The sequence below is a fragment of the Chamaea fasciata genome, unplaced genomic scaffold, assembly GCF_029207755.1.
Source record: "Chamaea fasciata isolate MVZ Bird 193981 ecotype frontalis unplaced genomic scaffold, bChaFas1.0.hap1 SCAF_9, whole genome shotgun sequence".
Lineage (NCBI taxonomy): Eukaryota > Metazoa > Chordata > Aves > Passeriformes > Sylviidae > Chamaea > Chamaea fasciata.
In genome coordinates, this window is record NW_027094094.1 from 32,232,695 (window position 1) to 32,250,782 (window position 18,088).

Consider the following 18,088-nt stretch of genomic DNA (forward strand, 5'->3'; position numbering starts at 1 on the left):
CTCTGAGAAACAGAGAGAGCTTTAAAGTTTACTTCCATATCCCCACTTGCCCCATTTTCAGCACGGCCTAGATCCAGGGCTTTGCCTGAAGTGGTCTTAATATTTTGCTAATTTAAATGCTAATTAGACTAATTTGATGAATAAAACATGGTAGGGATTTGTTAGCAAGCTTCTGCTGTTGCTTTACATCAACAGATTCTCTGAAACAGGACTCCAAGGGACAGCAGGACATTGTTACCAGCTGAACAAGGTGAAGTTTTGGTAATAGTAAACCTTGGAGTTGATAATACATTGCACAACTAGAGAGAAGAAAGAGGAGCAATTTTAAAGTTTTCAGAACTAGAACACCTTGGACACTGATCACCGAGAAGGTTAGATTGGCCTGAGCCCATCTGCTGCACGGGGTTTGCTCTGATTTTACACACGGATAAAGACAACGCACCTTGTCTCTGCCTGTTTCCCTGCTGCAGTCGAGCCAGTTGTTCTCTCTGTACAATCGAATTAAATCAATTAAGGGGAATTAAACCATTCCCCTCGTGTCTGTGTATTGACTTTTTGTTGTTGTTGTTTTTACTGAGCTCTGTGAAGCCAGTGAGGCTCCACAGAGGCAAAGCAGATAGAAAAATAGGCCAGACGGCTCGGGGCTCCCGTCCCCGCCCCGCCTGGGCACGAGTGTCCCGGGCCGGGGCGGACGAAGCCGTGAGGGGACGCCTGAAGCCGAGAGGGCTCGGGTGAAGCTGGGATGGAGCGGGGGAGCCCCCGAGCCGCCTTGAGGCGAGCGGAGCCGTGAAGAGACGGACCAAGCTGTGAGGGGGCGGCCGCAGCCGTGAGGGGACGGGAGGAGCCGGGCTGGGGCGGTCCCTGGAGCTGCCGAAGCCGTGAAGAGGCGTCCCCGCTCCGCCTCTTCCTGCGGCAGCCGCGCAGTTGTAGCCATGGAGCCTCGCCGGGAAGCCGCTCTGCTGCCGCTGCTCCTCGTCCTGCCGCTGGCCAGCGCGGGGCTGAGCGGCTACTTCGGCACCAAGTCCCGCTACGAGGAGGTGAACCCGTATCTGGTGAGCGACCCGCTGTCGCTGGGGCCCGGGGCGGGCGGCTCGCTGCCCGCCTCCTGCGCTCCGCTGCAGCTCCGCGCCGTGCTCCGCCACGGCACCCGCTACCCCACGGCCGGGCAGATCCGCCGGCTGGGCGAGCTGCACGCCCGGCTGCTCCGCCGGGCCGCGGGAGCCGCCGCCTGCCCCGCCGCCGCCGCCCTGGCCGACTGGCCCATGTGGTACGAGGAGAGCCTGGACGGGCGGCTGGCGCCGCAGGGCCGGCGCGACATGGAGCAGCTGGCCCGGCGCATGGCCGCCCGCTTCCCCGCGCTCTTCGCCGCCCGCCGCCGCCTGGCGCTGGCCAGCAGCTCCAAGCACCGCTGCCTGCAGAGCGGGGCGGCCTTCCGCCGCGGGCTCGGGCCCACCCTCGACTTCGGCGGCGACGGTGAGTGCGCGGCACCCGCTCCTTTCCCTGGGGGAGCGCTTGGCTGTTCCTGAAGGGCCGGGGGATTCCCGGCTCTCCCAAGGGGATGGCGGACTCCCGTGCCCTCCGTGAGGGTGCGCCAGGTGCTCTCTGGGGGCCTGCTCCCTCAGGGGGTGAGGGAGAGCCGTGCCCTGACTGAGTGACTCCCGTGTCCTCCCTGAGGGACTGGGGCAGCCCCTGGCCTTCCCTGAGGGATTCCTGGCTCTCCCAGAGGCGATGGTGTGCCTCACAACCTCCATGCGGGGCTTCCATCCCTCTCCTTAGTGTTTTCCCTGAGAGCTGGGGGAGCCTCGATCCAGCCCTGAGGGAACACCATGATCTCCCTGGGGGACTCCTGATGCCTTCCTGCGTGGCTGGAAGAATCTTTCCCTGAGGGAGCCCCCGACGCTCCCAGAGGAGTTGGGAATGTCCCTTGCCCTCCCTGTGGTTGAGGGAAGGCACAAGACCGGTCCCACATCCCCGTGCCCAGGTTGAGGGGGACCATGCAGCCCCTCCATGGGGACACAGCTGTGGTGGGCAGCTTGTCCCTTGGAGGGTGTCGTGGTGGCCACATGCTGGTACCTTTGGGGGTGGTGGTGCTCCCCCTGATGCCCCGATGTTTTGCTTTCAGAGGTGGAGGTTGAAGTTAACGACTCCCTGATGCGGTTCTTCGATCACTGCGCCAAGTTTGTGGCCCTGGTGGAGGAGAACGACGCGGCCATGTGCCAGGTGAACGCTTTCAAAGAGGGGCCTGAGATGAAGAAGGTCCTGGAGAAGGTGGCCAGTGCCTTGTGTTTGCCAGTGGAGGAGCTAAATGCAGGTAAGGAATTCCTGTTACAGGTGGCTTCAGCTCCCAGGCTGGCCAAGAACAACTTCCAAGACATGTAGTTATGCAGAATAGGTAATTTAAAGTGGCTGTGACTTGGAGATGCAGTCTCTAATTAAGTGCATGAGACTGTAAGTCTGTGTTGGTGTTGCAGTAATGAATGATTGTTGGATAGTGGTCAGAAGTTTCAACATCTTTGAAAGAATCTTTCCTGTAGATGAAATCAGCTTTACCTGGTTTTGGAGGGATTTGAGTGTTTTTCTTTTAATTTTGCTTTCTGGAGCAGATAGAGCTTTTGTGAAACCCGGTACAACTCAAGCACATAAATGACCTGAGGAAAAGCAACCGTGTGTGTCTGTGTGATAACTCACCTGTCCAGAATAGAAGTTCTGGATTTCCCTGTGTGGTCAAATGGTGGGAAAAGACCCCCAAAATAAGTGTTGCTGTCGGGATTGCAGCATTAGGGATGTGCTGGAAACACAGTTCAGCCTGGTGCTGCTGGTGCTCAGCTGCTGATGTGGAGGGGGAGCTGTCCAGGACCTCACAGCTTCCCTGTGTTGACTCTTCTGACCTGTGTGGCTGCACCAGTAGCTGACACCTATTGCAAATCAGCAGATGGGCAGCATTTAATGTGAAGTGCTCTTGTTTTCCCCTTGTAATGAGAAGAGGTTGCAGTCCAAAATTTGGATATTGCACAATAATTCTGTTAAACTGTGGGGTTTTTTGTGCTTGGTCTTTGTCCTGCCATTTGTTTATTTGGTTTCATTGTTTGCATTGCCAAACAGTAATTGCGATTCATTTTAAAGGTAAACTGAGGAGAGGAAGGTGCTACTTGTGTAGCAGTGGTTTATCTCTTGCTTGTTTGTTTAATTTATTGCAGATCTTGTTCAAGTGGCTTTTCTCACCTGCTCATATGAGCTGGCCATAAAAAATGTGACCTCCCCGTGGTGTTCACTCTTCAGTGAAGAAGATGCCAAGGTACGTGGGGCTTGGAGCAACCTGTGCTAGTGGAAAGTGTGGCAGGGGGTTTGGAATGAGATCATCTTAAATGGCCTTCCACCCCAAACCATGCTGTAACGTGTGTTTTTTACATGGTAAAATTCACTCCAGGGTATGTCCAGTGAGGTCTTCCAGGGCCTCTAAGACTCTGTTTGGTTTTGGGGACTATCAGCTCTCTAAACCAAACAAATGCCTGTTGACAAAACCCACTAGAACCCAGATAAATGAGACAAATGTTTGTTCCTCTTCTTTCAAAATTGTTTGATATAACTTTTGATGTTCAGTAAGGCTCCCCCAAGGCTCTTAAGGAAATTTGCACCCCTGGGAAAAGAGGAGACCTTTGCATAGGTAGGTGTTTGGCCAGAGGGTGGGCAGTTAGGAATAAGTGATCTCCTGTGGGCTTCTGCTGAGACCTGCCCTGTTCAGTCTAGTTATAAATAATTCAGCAGGGAGGTGGGAAATTACTTTGATGTCAGGAATTGTCAGGAAAGGAACAGAGAACGAGGAGAGCACCGTGTGCTGTTGCATAATTCCAAGGCATAGTTCTGGCTACTTGAGATGGTGCACGTCTCTGGAACGTGAAAACAGACAAGCTGGGCTAAAGGTGTGGGATGGATTCTGTGGGAAGAATGATGAGCCAAAGGCAAAATCAGAAGTGCTAAAAAAGTGGATAGTGGTTGTCTCGTGATGTGCCGCACCTCACCTGGCTGTGATTGTTGCTGCTGTCTGGTTTTATGCTGAAGTAGTTTCACCTGGAGCCTTGGTGTTTGGGGTTGTTTTTGTCTCATTGCTCCAGGCTGTGAGCTTTTTGTTTTCTCTCGGTGCAGTAATAACCTGTGAGCTCTCATTTCAGGTGCTGGAATACCTGAACGACCTGAAGCAATACTGGAAGAGAGGATATGGCTATGACATCAACAGTCGCTCCAGCTGCGTTTTATTCCAGGATATCTTCCAGCACTTGGACAAAGCAGTGGAAGAGAGCAAAAGGTAAATCGAGAGGCTTCAGTGCTTTGAGTGTGAGCTTTCTGTGGTCGATCCTGAGCTGGATTTCATGTGAAAGGAAGCTCAGTGCTTTACTTCCAATCATGGCAACATTAGGAGGGCTGGAGCTAGGAGAATTTTACCAGCGAGAATACAATTTTTCCTGGAGCAGTATTGCTTTGAAGAGTATATTTTTTCTGCTTTCATTGATGCTTTTGTGCTCAGCTAAAGTGTTTCCATCTTTTAACTTGATCCACACAGGCCTTCTGGGAGCAGCCAGCTGCTGTCTGATAGTGGTGTTCTCTTCCTGCAGTTTGAGAGGAGGCACGGAGTTAAAATAATGAGCTTTTTTTGTGAAAATCTCCTTGTTAAAAATACTTTGTTGCTTAAATGTCAGTTTACAACGTGCATGCGTGTTCTTTTGTAAACGTGGTTAATCATCAGTCACGTGAATTCATACCTTAGCAGATTGGTATGGACATTTTTAAAAAGTACAGGATATCAAGGATAGGGCCATAAGATTGCATAAAGGAAGGAGAGGTGATCAGTTTTGTTCCCCTTTAGTGTCCTTTCCTCTTTGAGCAGTGAGAGCCTTTCAATCTTTACATTACACACACTAGTTGCAGCTGTGTCTCAACTGTATATAAAACATCCCTGTAAGTTTAATAATAATTTTTTTAAAACTCAAAAACCGTAGTTGGAAGAAGGAGGTACAGATGGAGATTTCTGATTTATTGCGATGTGGGAGGAGCAGGTGTCTGAGACCGAGCTCCCAAGCACTGTAGTAACTTTGTGTCTCTCAGCATTGGCTGTGGAAGTTCAGTTGCAGCCCGTGGGGTTCTCGTGGTGCTGTTTTGCCCTCACAGAAGGAAGCAGGCAGTGAGTGTAAAGGATCGGGACCCTACATCCTTAAAATCCCAAGCTGGATGGGCAGCGTTCAGGACGAGCCTCATCCTAAGCGGGAAGAGGAAAGCCAGGGTAGCCGAACGTCACGGGAATGTGTTACTCCCTTCCGCAACAGGAGGTGGCACTCGTAAAGCACCGGAGACCTGGGAATAGGCTGGGTCGGGTAACCCTGCAGAGGATGGCGGAATCTAACAGGGTCAACTTGTCTGTCTTGGAATCTAGGCAGCAGAGATGCAGCTAATCTTATTTCATCTACAGAGAGAGAGATTAATCTTTTTCATCTGTGCAGAGAGACACCCTGTGGCAGTGTGAGAGTGCAGTGAAAAATGAGAAAACATGCAAGTAAAAAGATATGCCAGTCTCTTCTTTCTTTATATGGTGATGGTCAGCTTCAAGGCAACAGGTTAAATATTTTTGCAGCATTTTCAGAAAATGAACTTTTGTGATGATGAAGTGTCTTTCAGTGGAATGTCGTTTCAATGTCATTATGTTTAACATTGATTTATAACTGGCTGCTTGCTCTAAAAGTTTAAGAACAACAAATTACTCAAAATTTAAGGAAAAGAAATTTACTTCCAGGGCATTATCTTTGCCCCAAAATCTTTTTTTCTTTTTGGAAAACTTGGGCTATCCAGAAGTAAAAAGGGAAGCATTGCTGTTCTGGGAAGAAGCTGAGGGATCTGGATTATTTGTTCTTCTCCAGACTTGGCAGTGGAGAGCAGTATTGGCAAAGCTGTATTTTTGTAGCATACTTTATGCATTTTTGTTCAATAGCTTTGTTCTGTTTTCATTCCCAGTTACAGTGACATTAAAAAGAGAAAACCTGTTTCCTCCGTGAAGTGATTGTTGCCCTTGCAATCTGTTCACCAAACTTAGCTGCCTTATCAAAGCTTGCTTTCATTTCCTTGGTGGAAAACCCTTCCTGATGATTAGTCTTTCCTTAAACATGATGAAGGGAGTAATAAATACCTGTTACTAATTAGTCCCACTTTCAGTTTGCAGTGCAAAAGTTTCAGATGGTTGTAGGCTTTCCCATCATATGAACTCCAGTATAACTCTAGGGTTTAAACTGGCAATATTCTGTTCTGTGCAGGTCTTGCTGTACAGCAAGATGGTGTTAAGAGCTGTGAAAGGGATAGGTTGGGGGCCAGGACTGTCTTCCATACAAATTTTCTTAGTTACAAAAATAAAATGGAATGTATCACAAGAGATGTATGTAAAATGAAACCATTTTTGCTTAGAAAATAGACTTTGATTAAAAATTTCACTTGTTCCACATCAAACCCATGTGAAATGCACTGTACTGAAATGATATAGTTGGGCAGTTGTCTTCTGTCTTCACAATTATAAAGAATTGTGTTTTTTCCCAAGTCTGCCTGCTAGGGAGAGAAAATAGCCAGAGAAGCTGGTGAGGAATTACTTTTCACTGCTGGTTTTCCCAGCAGTTTAATGGACAGTATTTTGCCCATAGGAACTCTGTGTGTTGATGAGAAATTCAGGTATTTTGGTACTTAATGCAATATGAAGCTGCTCCTCTGATTTTCAAAATCTTTGCAGCTGCACACTTGGGCAGGAGCGGTTTTGCAAATCAGTTGTGACACACTTTAAAGCTTATCAGCTATCCGCTAAAGCTTAGACTTTGCATTTTTTTTTTCTTCTAACATTTAACATTAATATTTCCTGCTGGTGAAAGAATATGACACACCTGTTATTGCTTGAACTGCCCAAATGGGTTACCATAAGGCTCTGGAAATTGGGAGGGTGTTTTGTGCAGCCATCTCATTATTTACAGTGTGTGTTGATAATACTTTGCATGCATTGCAAAATATTTGGTGGTGGTTTCCTTTAAGAGAGTGTACTGGTCCAAGGTATTAAAAAATAAAAAAGAAAAGGCGACTTACTTGAATTTGAATAGGGTTCAAGAGCTATTGAAGGTAATCTTTGTGAGTTATACCACAAAGCTGTAAACAGACTAATTTGGCAATTTATTGGCGGCTTTTATTGTTGCATGTAATTTGCCTTCTTCTTTGCAGGTCACTTCCCAACACAATTGGTAACATTTCAGGAGTCATTTACTGCTGTGCCCTAATTGCTCCTTCCAAACCTCTGACTCAGTACAAAGGAATAGAATGGATGATCTAAAACCACTTCACAGTTCAAAACTCTACAAAGAGAACTGAGCAAAAAGCTTCTACTTATGCAGTAGCAATGAAATAATTAGATTGAAAATCCCCTTTTGCTCAGGTTCAAAACGTTGTCAGGTTTTTTATTAAAACCCCTTCACTGCTGCTGGGATGACTTCCATGAAGAAACAGTGGATGTCTGTCAGCACCTCTGTATCATAGTGTGTGGTTGGCTTTGATTGCTCCATCTTTCGAAGGTGGGACTTCTGACATGACTCAGGGGAGCTTTTGGGGAAGCCAGAGGTGTGAAATTTGCCACAGATCCTTGTGGTACATTCAGCAGCATCTCCCATTTCTGAAGTGTGTGTGTTTGCTGACTTCTCAGAGAGCTGGGCAGCTCAGGGTCTCTCCCCTGGGAATGTGGCTGTTCGTCTGTCTGCCCAGAACTACGGATTTAAAGTTTCTTGGGCCTTTCAGACTCTCCAGCATGTCCTCAATCTCACATTACTTAGTTAATATATGCTTGCTCAGGATTGATCTGAAAAAGTATCTGAGCAATTTTGGTAGAGTCATACCCTTTTATATAAGAATGAGAAACCCAAACTAAACAGTTCACAGGCAAGTAGCAGACAAATGAACTGGTCTGACCGGTGTTCACCTTGGGCAGAAAGGGTTTGACAAGTCCATCAGCCTCTTGGTTTGGTTTTGGCTCATGATGGGTCAACAGCGAGCATTGTGCTGCTGCTGCAGATCTCTGGGGTTTGAAACAATGGGAGAGGTGGTGTCAGCCGGGAAAGAGCCTTTGGAAGTGCAGCAGCTCTGGGTGAGACACAAGGAGGCCTAGCCTAATTAGCGCTCTGAGTGATTAAGAGTTGCAGGAGTAGATAAGAGCCTTTTAATCAGGGTTTTTAATGAGTTTTGTGTAGTCCAGTCAGCTTTTCAAGTTTGCTTTTGTCATGACTGAGCTTGCTCCCTCTGCAGCAGTAGAGAAATTTTCTCTTGTCAATGTCTTGGCATTTTGTTGGTGCTGATTCTGGGAATGATTTGCTGCTTTCTATTTAAAGTGGAAGTTTTGACAAATGAGGACTTAATACTATTTGACAGATTTTTTTAAAAACTTTTTTTTATTATTATTATTCCCACTGGTGAAAACCCTCTGAGCTTTAACAATATTTAAATATTTCTGGTGCCCTCTGAGTACCACCACAGATCTCTGCTGCTTCCTTCTGTGTTTAGGATTTGTCCAGCTTTTTCTTTTTTCCTGAAATAAATCACAAGGGGAAGTGAGAAGAATGAAGAATTCATCCCATAGTTGAAAGCAGATTTTGGAGTCCTTTGACCTGGCTTTTTTATTAGGGAGAAAAGGGACAGAATGTAGTCTAAGCTTGCTTGTTAAACAGGTGTTAAAGCTTACCTTCTGTGCAGTTGTTCGAGGGATTTTTACATGAGGTTTGAAGGTTGGCTGGTTGAGCTTTGCTGCAGGAAATGTTTCATCTTACCCCACTGTTTCCTGGGGTTTGAGTAACTTCTAACTGAAAGTCCAATCAATGCTTAGAAAATAAACTTGGGTTAAAAGAAAGTTCACTTTTTCCATATGGAAAATGAACTATCAGTAGTCCTGGGAAGAGTAGGAGTGATCTGCTCTTGAGGATGGGTGAGCTGATGCAGAAGATTCAGAGTTAAAGCCAAATCTTCTGAGATCCGGGAGAACTAGAATTTGCCTGGATGATAAATCCCACAATGCTTTTTTTTCCCCCATGGTGAGACTTGGCCTTTGGGGTAGTGCTGCTGAACTGTTCAGTACTTTCTTCATTTTCATCTGCGGACAGATTTACTTAAAAGGTAAAAAAAACCCATAAAACCCCAATGTGGACACTTCAGGAGCTGGCACATCTCTCCAATGAAACCTTGCTTGTGCTCTGCCTACTGAGAGCTTCCTCTGCTCATTTGGAAGTGCCCCATGAAATGAAGATGAAACCAATCACTTTTAAACAAGCTCCTGATATTTTATGGCAGAGTTGTATGCACAGTCCCTTCATCTCCCATCAGAGGTGGGAATGAGATTTCCTCAGTGGGCTTTCCCAAGCCACGTGCTTGTAAATAAAAGGGAAAGGAGAAAGTGGATTGAAATGCCATTAGTAATTGCCAGAGGAAGATGTTGGGAGCTTTGATACTTCCAAGGAGATGCTGAGTCACTGATAGATTGTGACGCGAACTGAGCCTGGAAACACCAGGCCTGCCATTCAATATTTTATCAGCCTCAGCTACTGTTTATCAGGGTTTTGTTGCTTGCTCTGCCTTTATCAGAAATGCAGGGGCAGTTGTAACCTTTGCCTGTGTGTATTCTCTGAAGAGGTGATCGGTCATCATTTTCCCCACAATTAAAAATATTGCTGTTTAACCTTGATGGCTGTTCTAATTGTCATTGCTGGATGATAGGAAACCACATCTGAGCTGGAGTCCTGACCTTGGAGACTGAACAGGGAGTGCTGGAGCAGTCTGGGAAATCACCAGTACTGGGGAAAGACCGGGAATGCTGTGCTAAAGAGGCTGTGGAGAGCTCCAGGGTTGTGTCGTATCAGGAAACAGTTTTAATCCCCATTAAGCTAATCTGGTGGGATAGCTCTGAGTGGGAGAGGTTTGTTTTGCCTCCCAAGGCTGTTTGGCCTGTTGGCATGAGAATTTCATGAGACTACAGTAGGTGAGGGAAAAGCTCAAGCCACACTGAGAATGAGCACCTTGTTTAGTCCTTTCTTTCCCACTTCTTCCCTTGTTCTTAAAAACTTGTCTGTGCTATAATTTATTTACTGCTTTGCTAACATATGACTTGCTGGGTTTTTTGTGATTTACTTTTTGCTCTATTTTTTTGTGATTTACTTCAATTTCAACATTCCTGCTTAGCATCAGCTGGAAAGTAAAGCCAGACTGTGCTTAAAGCGTGTTGTGGTGGTGTTGCAGAATGTTGTGTTGTTTTTTGGGGTGTGGTGGTTTTTTCGTTTTTTGTTTTTTGATTTTTTGTTTGTTTGTTTTTTGTTTGGTTGGGTTTTTTTGTCTTAGCATTTCTGAAACCTTGTTTGAGTAGTGGGATGTGAAATCCATTCCCTGTGGAGTCAGTAATGCCTGTGTAAGGTTGTTTTGGAGATTCTAGCAGCATATTTGCATTCCCAGCTTCCCTTTTAGTTAACCAAACAAAGACCACCATGCAGCTGGGACAACATGAAAATACAAACAGTTGAATAAGGGAAAAATTTAAAAAGCAGCTCCAGGACAGAATCAGAATTCCAAGCCAGTTTTGTAGAACTAATGCTCCAGACTAGTACTGCTGAGCACCTTGATGAATCTGATACACCTGAGAAGTGTTAGGATGGCTCTTCAAAAGGAAAACATTCCTCTTGGAGCTATGGGCAGGGATCAGCAAATACAAAATAGGGTGATCTGGTAGCCATAGTCATGATTTCCAAGCATCTTTCTGAACAGGTTTCCTTAAGAAATCAAGAAGATGGGGTTAAGGGGAAATGTCCTTACACAGGGGAAAAAATTGATAAAATTGCAAGAAACGGAAGGTAGTGACAGCTGATTGATTTTTTTTTTTTTTTTTCCCCTAGCTGAGCTAGAGCTGGAAAGATCTGACCTGCTCAAAATGTTGTAAATGACGTAGGAAAAAGAGGTAACAAGTTCAGTGGCATTGCAAATGTGGCAGTTTTATTCAAGATAAATAAGATGAAGTCTTTCTACTAGAAAGATTGTGAAAGGACCTGGGGAGACTGACTGGGCTGGAAAACTGCAGGGCTGTCAAGTAATCCACATGGGGGACAATGACCTTCTTATCACCTGTTGGATAGAATCTGGTAGAACTTATTGCTCAGGGTCTGAGTTATGAGGTTGTTGTGGCTGTCTGAGATATCTCAAACTTCAGGCAAATGGGGTTTGGAGCAGCCTGGCCTATGGAAGGTGCCCCTGGCAGGGACAGCTAGTTTGGAATGTGATGAGCTTTAGTGTCCCTTCCAATCCAAACCATTCCATGTTGGATATCAGGAATTAAGCAGAGAGCTCATGGGTGTAGCATTGATTTGTGTAGCTTATGTTTCTTGAGTACTGGGCATTCTGATATTCTGATCTAAAGGGATATAGCGCATGTGGAAAATGGTGGAAGGATTAAGGTAGGATTTCTCAACTTGGACAGAACACTATTGCAAAGCTGTGAGTAGAATAGATTAAATGGGACATGGCATCTACAAATAGAAAAAATTAAGAGCAATGTGTACAGCTGTGCAACTCCTTGCCACAGCACATTGTGTGTGCTAGAAATGCATGTGGATTGAAGGAGAGATTTGGCAAAGGAGTGATTCATTTCCTAGAAGCCACCTCTGGCCCTGGAGACTTCTGAGCTGGAAATTGCAGGAGATCAAAGGAATGACCTTCTGTTTCCTTCCATAGACATCTGTCTTGCTGCTGTGACAGGAGGGATGTGAACATGTCCTAAAATCTAAAAATAGTTCCCTGCAGGTATGTGTGGATGGGAAAGAGGATAGACATGAACTGGTCAAGTGGACAAGAGAGGGAAGGGAAGAGAAAGGGATTCAAGGATCCAAAAGCTTTACAATTATTTTAAAATGAGTGAAAGGGTCATAAGTAGCAATGGGAGAGCATGGGCAGGAACACTGATTTTGGAGGAGCTGGAAGAGTGTGATGAATGTAAAGATCTTGGTGCAACAAAGGCATAGGTGGGAAAAAATACAGTGTCCTCCACAGAGAGCCTTTATGTGGTTTGAAGGCTGCTTCTTTTGAACAGAAAACAGAGGCAGGGTTTGGATATATTTTTAAGGGACGTTTTGTCTAAAACTCTCTCAGGGGAGAGTCTGAGGAGTGGAGTGAGATGGACTCAGGCTCACCAGGAGCATGGTACAAGGTGTGTGTCAGACTGCACAAGTGCAGTGGCTGCACTGAGCTGGTAGGGCCTATCCTGGCTCAGCACTTAATTCCTGCTGAGCTGTCCAAAGTTCCAATCCATAGACAAGTCTCCCAGTTAACCATTTTTCCCTTGCTTTGGGTTGGAGCAGAGGAAACACCTCCTTTTCAGACCAATCAAGATATGTCTCCGGAAAGCTAAACCTGTATTTACCTGTGCTAGATCAAGTGACCTGGGCCACTTGGAAATGGTCCCCAAAAGCCATCATGCTTCCCCAGAGCAAGGGTCAGATTTTCCTCTTGGCTGGTGCTTCCTGGCACAGCCAGGCAGCTCTTATCTCCTCTTGGCTGAGCAGTGTGTAACCTTCTGTTACATAAACTCTCCTTGGTCATGGTATGAGTCCGTGACCTCTTCCTGAGGGAGCATCCTCTCCCTCTGGCTGCCGGTGTCCTCAGGAATTGGTAATAGCAGCATTCCTGCTGGTCATTTGGACTGCTGAACTGGGGAGGGACAGCTGTTGTCCTGCATCACTGGATCATGTCTTCAGACTAAATTTGGTAAATGCTGCTGATGATTTGAAGGAGACTCTCTCACACGCAGTGAAGGGGTTGACTGTGTATGTGAGCTCCCTTCCCTTCCCTGGACACGCTCCAGCCCCTCCGGGGCTCTCTGGCCAGGAGGGACAGCACTGGGCACAGCCCTGGAGGTCCCTCGGCAGGGCCAGCCCAGGGGACGGGCCCTGCCCTGGGCCTGTGGCCACCCCATGGCTGGCACAGCCCAGGGGCCATTGGCCCGGTGCCCCCCCGGGCACCCCTGGGCTCCTGTCCAGCCGCTGGCACAGCACCCCCAGGGCCTTTCCCCACGGGCCCTTTCCAGCCCCTGTGCCCCAGCCTGGAGCTGCAGGGCCCGGGCTGAGCCCAGGGCAGGACCCGGCACTCGGCCTTGCTGACCCTCACTGCGCTGGCCTCAGATCAATACTTGGACAAAGTTTGGAGAACTGCCTTTAAAATGTTTGTACCCGATGGAACTTCCCAAAGGGGATTTCCTGGGACGGAACACAGGTTTAGGGTGCCCTTCAGCCGTGGTCGCTGGCAGCTGTGCCGCGTGTTGGTGTTCTGTTTAAAGCACAGGCTCTTGCTCATCCCTTCCACTTCTTTTCTTTTGTAGCTCCAAACCCATTTCTTCACCTTTGATTGTCCAAGTTGGGCATGCAGAGACCCTGCAGCCCCTGCTTGCCCTGATGGGTTACTTCAAAGATGATGAGCCTCTCCTGGCCAACAACTACGCCCGGCACGCGCAGCGGAAATTCCGCAGCGGCCGCATCGTGCCTTACGCGGCCAACCTGGTGTTCGTGCTCTACCACTGCGACCACGTGAACGCCTCCCAGGAGGAGTACCAGGTGCAGCTGCTGCTCAACGAGAAGCTGCTGGCCTTCCATCACTCCAACGAGACCACCTCCACCTACACAGACCTCAAGGACTACTACAAGGACATCCTGGAAAACTGCCACTTCAAAGAGGAGTGCGAGTTGCCCAAAGTCAACGTCACTGCTGTCGATGAGCTGTGAGGGAATGAAACTGGACGAGTGTTCTTCAGATCGGTCTGGGTTCAGTTCCACAGGCATTAGGAACAAGCACTTTGGATGATTTGCTGCTGCTATGTTGATTTTCTAACTTTGCAGATTTGGGGGGTTGTCTCAGCTTGGTGCACTGGTTCTCTGTTGCATAAGCAGAACTGCATAAACAACTGCTGTCACAGGGAAGTTGTGAGAAATGCGTGATGCAAGACACAAATACCTGTGTGTTTATATGTGCAAATAAGCTGATTTCATTGGTCACTTCTGTTATGAATGGGCCATAGATGGATTTAAGAGCTGGGGCAGCTTCTGTTTTACTGGATCTGAAGGTGGTTGGACTGATTCAGTATTGGTTTGTGCTGCCTGTGTTTCTTGCTGCTGTTTTCCTGTGCCATGCATGAAATACTTCAAACCTTTTTTTGATCCTTTTCCCAAGCTTCTAGAAGGGAGAGGGTACATAGTCCTTCTCCACAGCTGCACAACTTCTGCCTGGACAGCGCCATTTCTATTTTGGGCATTTTAAAGTAGGAGGAGTTCCTGCATGCATCACCTGCTTGAAAAAGGGCAAGGAATTAAAAGTCCTAAGGTCATCATCAACCCATCCTGCACAGCAAGTTAGTCTTCAGGGTAAGTAAATTATCTTTAAAAAGAAGTAGGGGAAAAAAGACATAAAAGTGAGGGAGTGGAAAGTAGCCAGTCTTCCTTTAAGGTGCTCTGGGACTCGCAGCAGTTATTCTCGAAATACTCGAGTATTCTTTCACTAACACCATCCATTTCTGGTGTTACTTGGGCATTCAGGTTAGGCTGTGCTATGGCTCTGAATCTCTTGGTGTCCTGGCCAGGTGGTGACAGTTTTCCTACCAGCTCTGGCTGGAAAACACCTCTGATGTCTCCAGCCTCCTGCTTGAAATGGAATTGTTGCTAACTCTAAATCCAGGTTTTTGAACTGTCTAAAGATTTGGCTGAGACTTGACTTCTCCTAACTTTAAGGCACCAAACAAGCTGCCACTTATGTAGGCCTTACACATTTGGTGTGTCACCTTGCTTTTGCAATGCAGCTGGTTTTAAAGGGGTGAATGGCATAGAAGGACGGTTGATATTTTAAAGCAACTACACTTTAAGTAGGTTTCCTTATGCCTGAAAGCTGGGAAGTGTTTTAGATCTGTGCAGTGTGACTGTAAAAGGAAAACTGAAGATAACTGATGAGAAATGTCTGAATTAAGTCAGATAAAGATTCCTTCATCACCTGCAAGGGAATAACTGTTTGACCAAGTTGCCCCAAAGCAAATAAGAGTATGGATTTATGGTGCTGGTAGCTCTTGAAGTGTGCACTCTCACCATCTGATGAGTGTTCAGAGCTCACCCTGTAAAGTGGGGTTTATTTTGCTGTTTCCTGGGCAGCAGGTGAAGACTGCGAATAAACGATTACCAGAGCATAGCCTGCAGCAGTTGAGGGTATAAAGGCCTATAGTGCACCTGATAAGTCCTTTTTGTAGGCTCACCCCCGGAACTGGGAACTTGACTGCTGCAAAAACTGAAAAAAGAAAGCCAAACTCCAAGTTGAGAAAAGTTATACTTAGTGTATGGGGTTTTAATTTTTTTTTTCCTGAGGACTCAGGCTTTTGTCACTTTTTTTCTTCTTAATATACCTTGTATAAAAGCACTTCATGTGTACATAGCTGTAAGTTAAGGAGCAGTTGAACGCCTGGTTTTTGCTGTTGCTCTCTGAATGAAGGGCATTTCCCTACCTGTGCTTTCAGGGCCCTGTTTGATTAGTGCACCACTTGCTGCAGATACCAAGAGCTCACTGAAGATACTGATTCAAATATTTCAACACTTGCCTGTGTTAAATCCGCAGCTCTTTCTGAAGCTGAATAAATGGTTAGGGAGGAGTTCAGTGCTGCAACAACCAGAGGAATATAGGTCAGGATAATTGTCAGCCCCTGCATAGGACTCCTGCTCAATCACCTTTGCATGTCTCCTCTTTCACATGATCCTACCTTGAGACTAAGTCAACTGATGCAAATGGTTGTGACAGATGCCAGTTAAGAACTTTATTGCAACATTTGAGTCAGGCTACGAAGAAATGAGCCTTTGTTTAAAGGCAGTTAAGTTTGGAAAGAGCAGATACGAGGGTGCGAAAATCCACCTTTGAACAAATATTTTTTTCTGTGAGTCAGTGATGATTCATGAACAGAAGGGATGAAAGCCTGACTATGGGAGATGAATGGAGGATCCTGTTGTTAGTTCAGCAAGACTGATTTTAAGACATCACATTTGTTAAAATATACATCCTTCTTCCTTATGGAGGGAGGAATACATTGCACTTGACTGCTTTTTTGATTGTGTGCCAGATGAGGTGCAGGAACCAAAAAACACCTTCTATTGTGGAGTGCCCTCAGAAGCTGTTCCCTGTTTCACCTTGGAGCCTGGGTCCCTCACACCCCCGCTGTAACAGATCTCTCTTCAGCTGCTGTCAGCAATTTACCTGAGAGGAAAATGCGCTGTTGGAGCTCTGATCTGTGTTTAGAGGATGCTCTGACTCACTCCTTTGGCAGAATTAGAGGCTCAGTGTGGAAACCTTGCACCATTGTGGCACTATAGAAGTGTTGGGACATAAATACTCTGGGCACTTACTCTGATACTTAGCACTGGGGAGGTGACTTCACTCTGACCCTTTTGTCTAATAAACAAAGACATTTGTTTAGATACTTAAAAAAAGAAAACTAAAATGGATCAAAATACTTCAGTGTTGGGCACTAGCTCAGTATGCGGTGTTTGATCAGGCTACCACATCTGGCAGTGCACATTCCCCCATCCTGCAAAAGTCCTGCAAGACCATGCTTTCTCCTCCTTCCTGTGGCTCTGGAGGCATCATCTCAGACATCTGTCAAGGACTCTCTTTGCAACCTTTCTGAAACTGGAAGCTCTCACTGATGGGAAATACCAACAGTGTTCTTGTATGCTGGCCTTCAATATGTGTGAAGTACATTTTAATTTGTTAAAATGTTTAATCTTTCTGGCAAGTGAATTTTTTCTGTCTAGTAAGAGCTGCTGTTATTCTGGTTAGTGTGGGGCTGTCAAATGCAGATTTGTAATGATCTTGGACTAACTGGATGAATTTGGAGAACTTGTGGATTTTTAGTGCTGTGAAATAAAACTGCACACTTTCTTCACCTGTTTTCTGAGCAGCAATAATGACATGATCTTTGGAGTCATGGTTGTGTTTTCCTTCAAAATACAGTTGGGAGGTTGCTGTTACATATGTTGGTGTCTCTGATTACTTTAGGTCATCAGATTCCTCGATGGTTAATAGAAAAATGCCTTAATTAGGTTTTTACACTCACATTTTGAGGGGACTAAAGATTTACTCTTGTTTCCAGGAACCCTGGTGTGAAAAGCAGTAACAATTTCCTGACAAGGTTTTTGCAGATGCAAAAAGGATGCGGTGGCTGGGATGGCATCATTTTTGATTAAGGGCTGTTTCTGCATTTTCTGTGAAGATGTATTTGCTTGTAAGACATCTGGAGATGGAAGACAATAGAGGATGTTTTGTTCAAAACAGGGAAAAGTCCCCCAAACTGTGCAGTCACAGGAAAAGGAGTGAAATGCCTCTCAAATTAAGACACCACATAGAACCTTTGGGAAAGGAACACAATCACCACCATCCTTCTCCCCTTCTCCCTATTTTTTGTCTGTAATACATTAAAGAATTGTTTGTTGTCTAACTTTTTGAAGGTAAGGTAGTATTATCAGGTGCTGCTGAGGCAGGAATAATGACTTATCTTTAAAGTGTTAAGTTCTTGCTTCCCTGGGCTTTAAATTATAGATTTTCTCCTGACCTGACTGGCCTGGAGTGAAGGTCAGGAGTGAGAAGATTCAGGCTAACAGCATGTGGCATTTATGGTGGTGAACCCAATTATTTAATTTAACAATCCCTTTGAGTTTAAAGGGAGCATTGTTTTTCTGACGTTCTGCTGAAAGGTTCGAGCACGCCTCTTACTGTCTTCAGTTAGCGGAAACAAATCCCTCATCCTCAGGGAAGAAGGGATTATTGTGGAAAAAAAGAGTATGGAGGGAGTGAGGTGGATTTTGTATTATTTATTTAGAGGTCAGAAAAGCTCTGCAGGCTTGTCCACATTAGTGCCCTGTAGCTCTCAAACGCTTCCCTGCCTGTGATAACAGAGCCTGAATCTCTTACAGAACTAGAAGGTGCCCAGGTGATCCTGGGAACCACTCCAGAAAGAGGATCCAGGTGAGATCAGGCTCAGGGTCCT

General features: G+C 46.1%; 1 protein-coding gene across 1 annotated transcript; it reads left to right on the top strand.

The window, feature by feature from the left end:
• The first annotated feature begins 932 nt into the window (after positions 1–932).
• On the top strand, positions 933–16,993 carry MINPP1 (multiple inositol-polyphosphate phosphatase 1). Its single transcript, XM_066191731.1, has 5 exons — positions 933–1,473; positions 2,123–2,311; positions 3,198–3,295; positions 4,170–4,303; positions 13,403–16,993. Exons 1-5 carry the CDS (start codon positions 933–935, stop codon positions 13,800–13,802), a joined length of 1,362 nt encoding a protein of 453 aa, XP_066047828.1. The 3' UTR covers positions 13,803–16,993.
• The last annotated feature ends 1,095 nt before the right edge of the window (positions 16,994–18,088 follow it).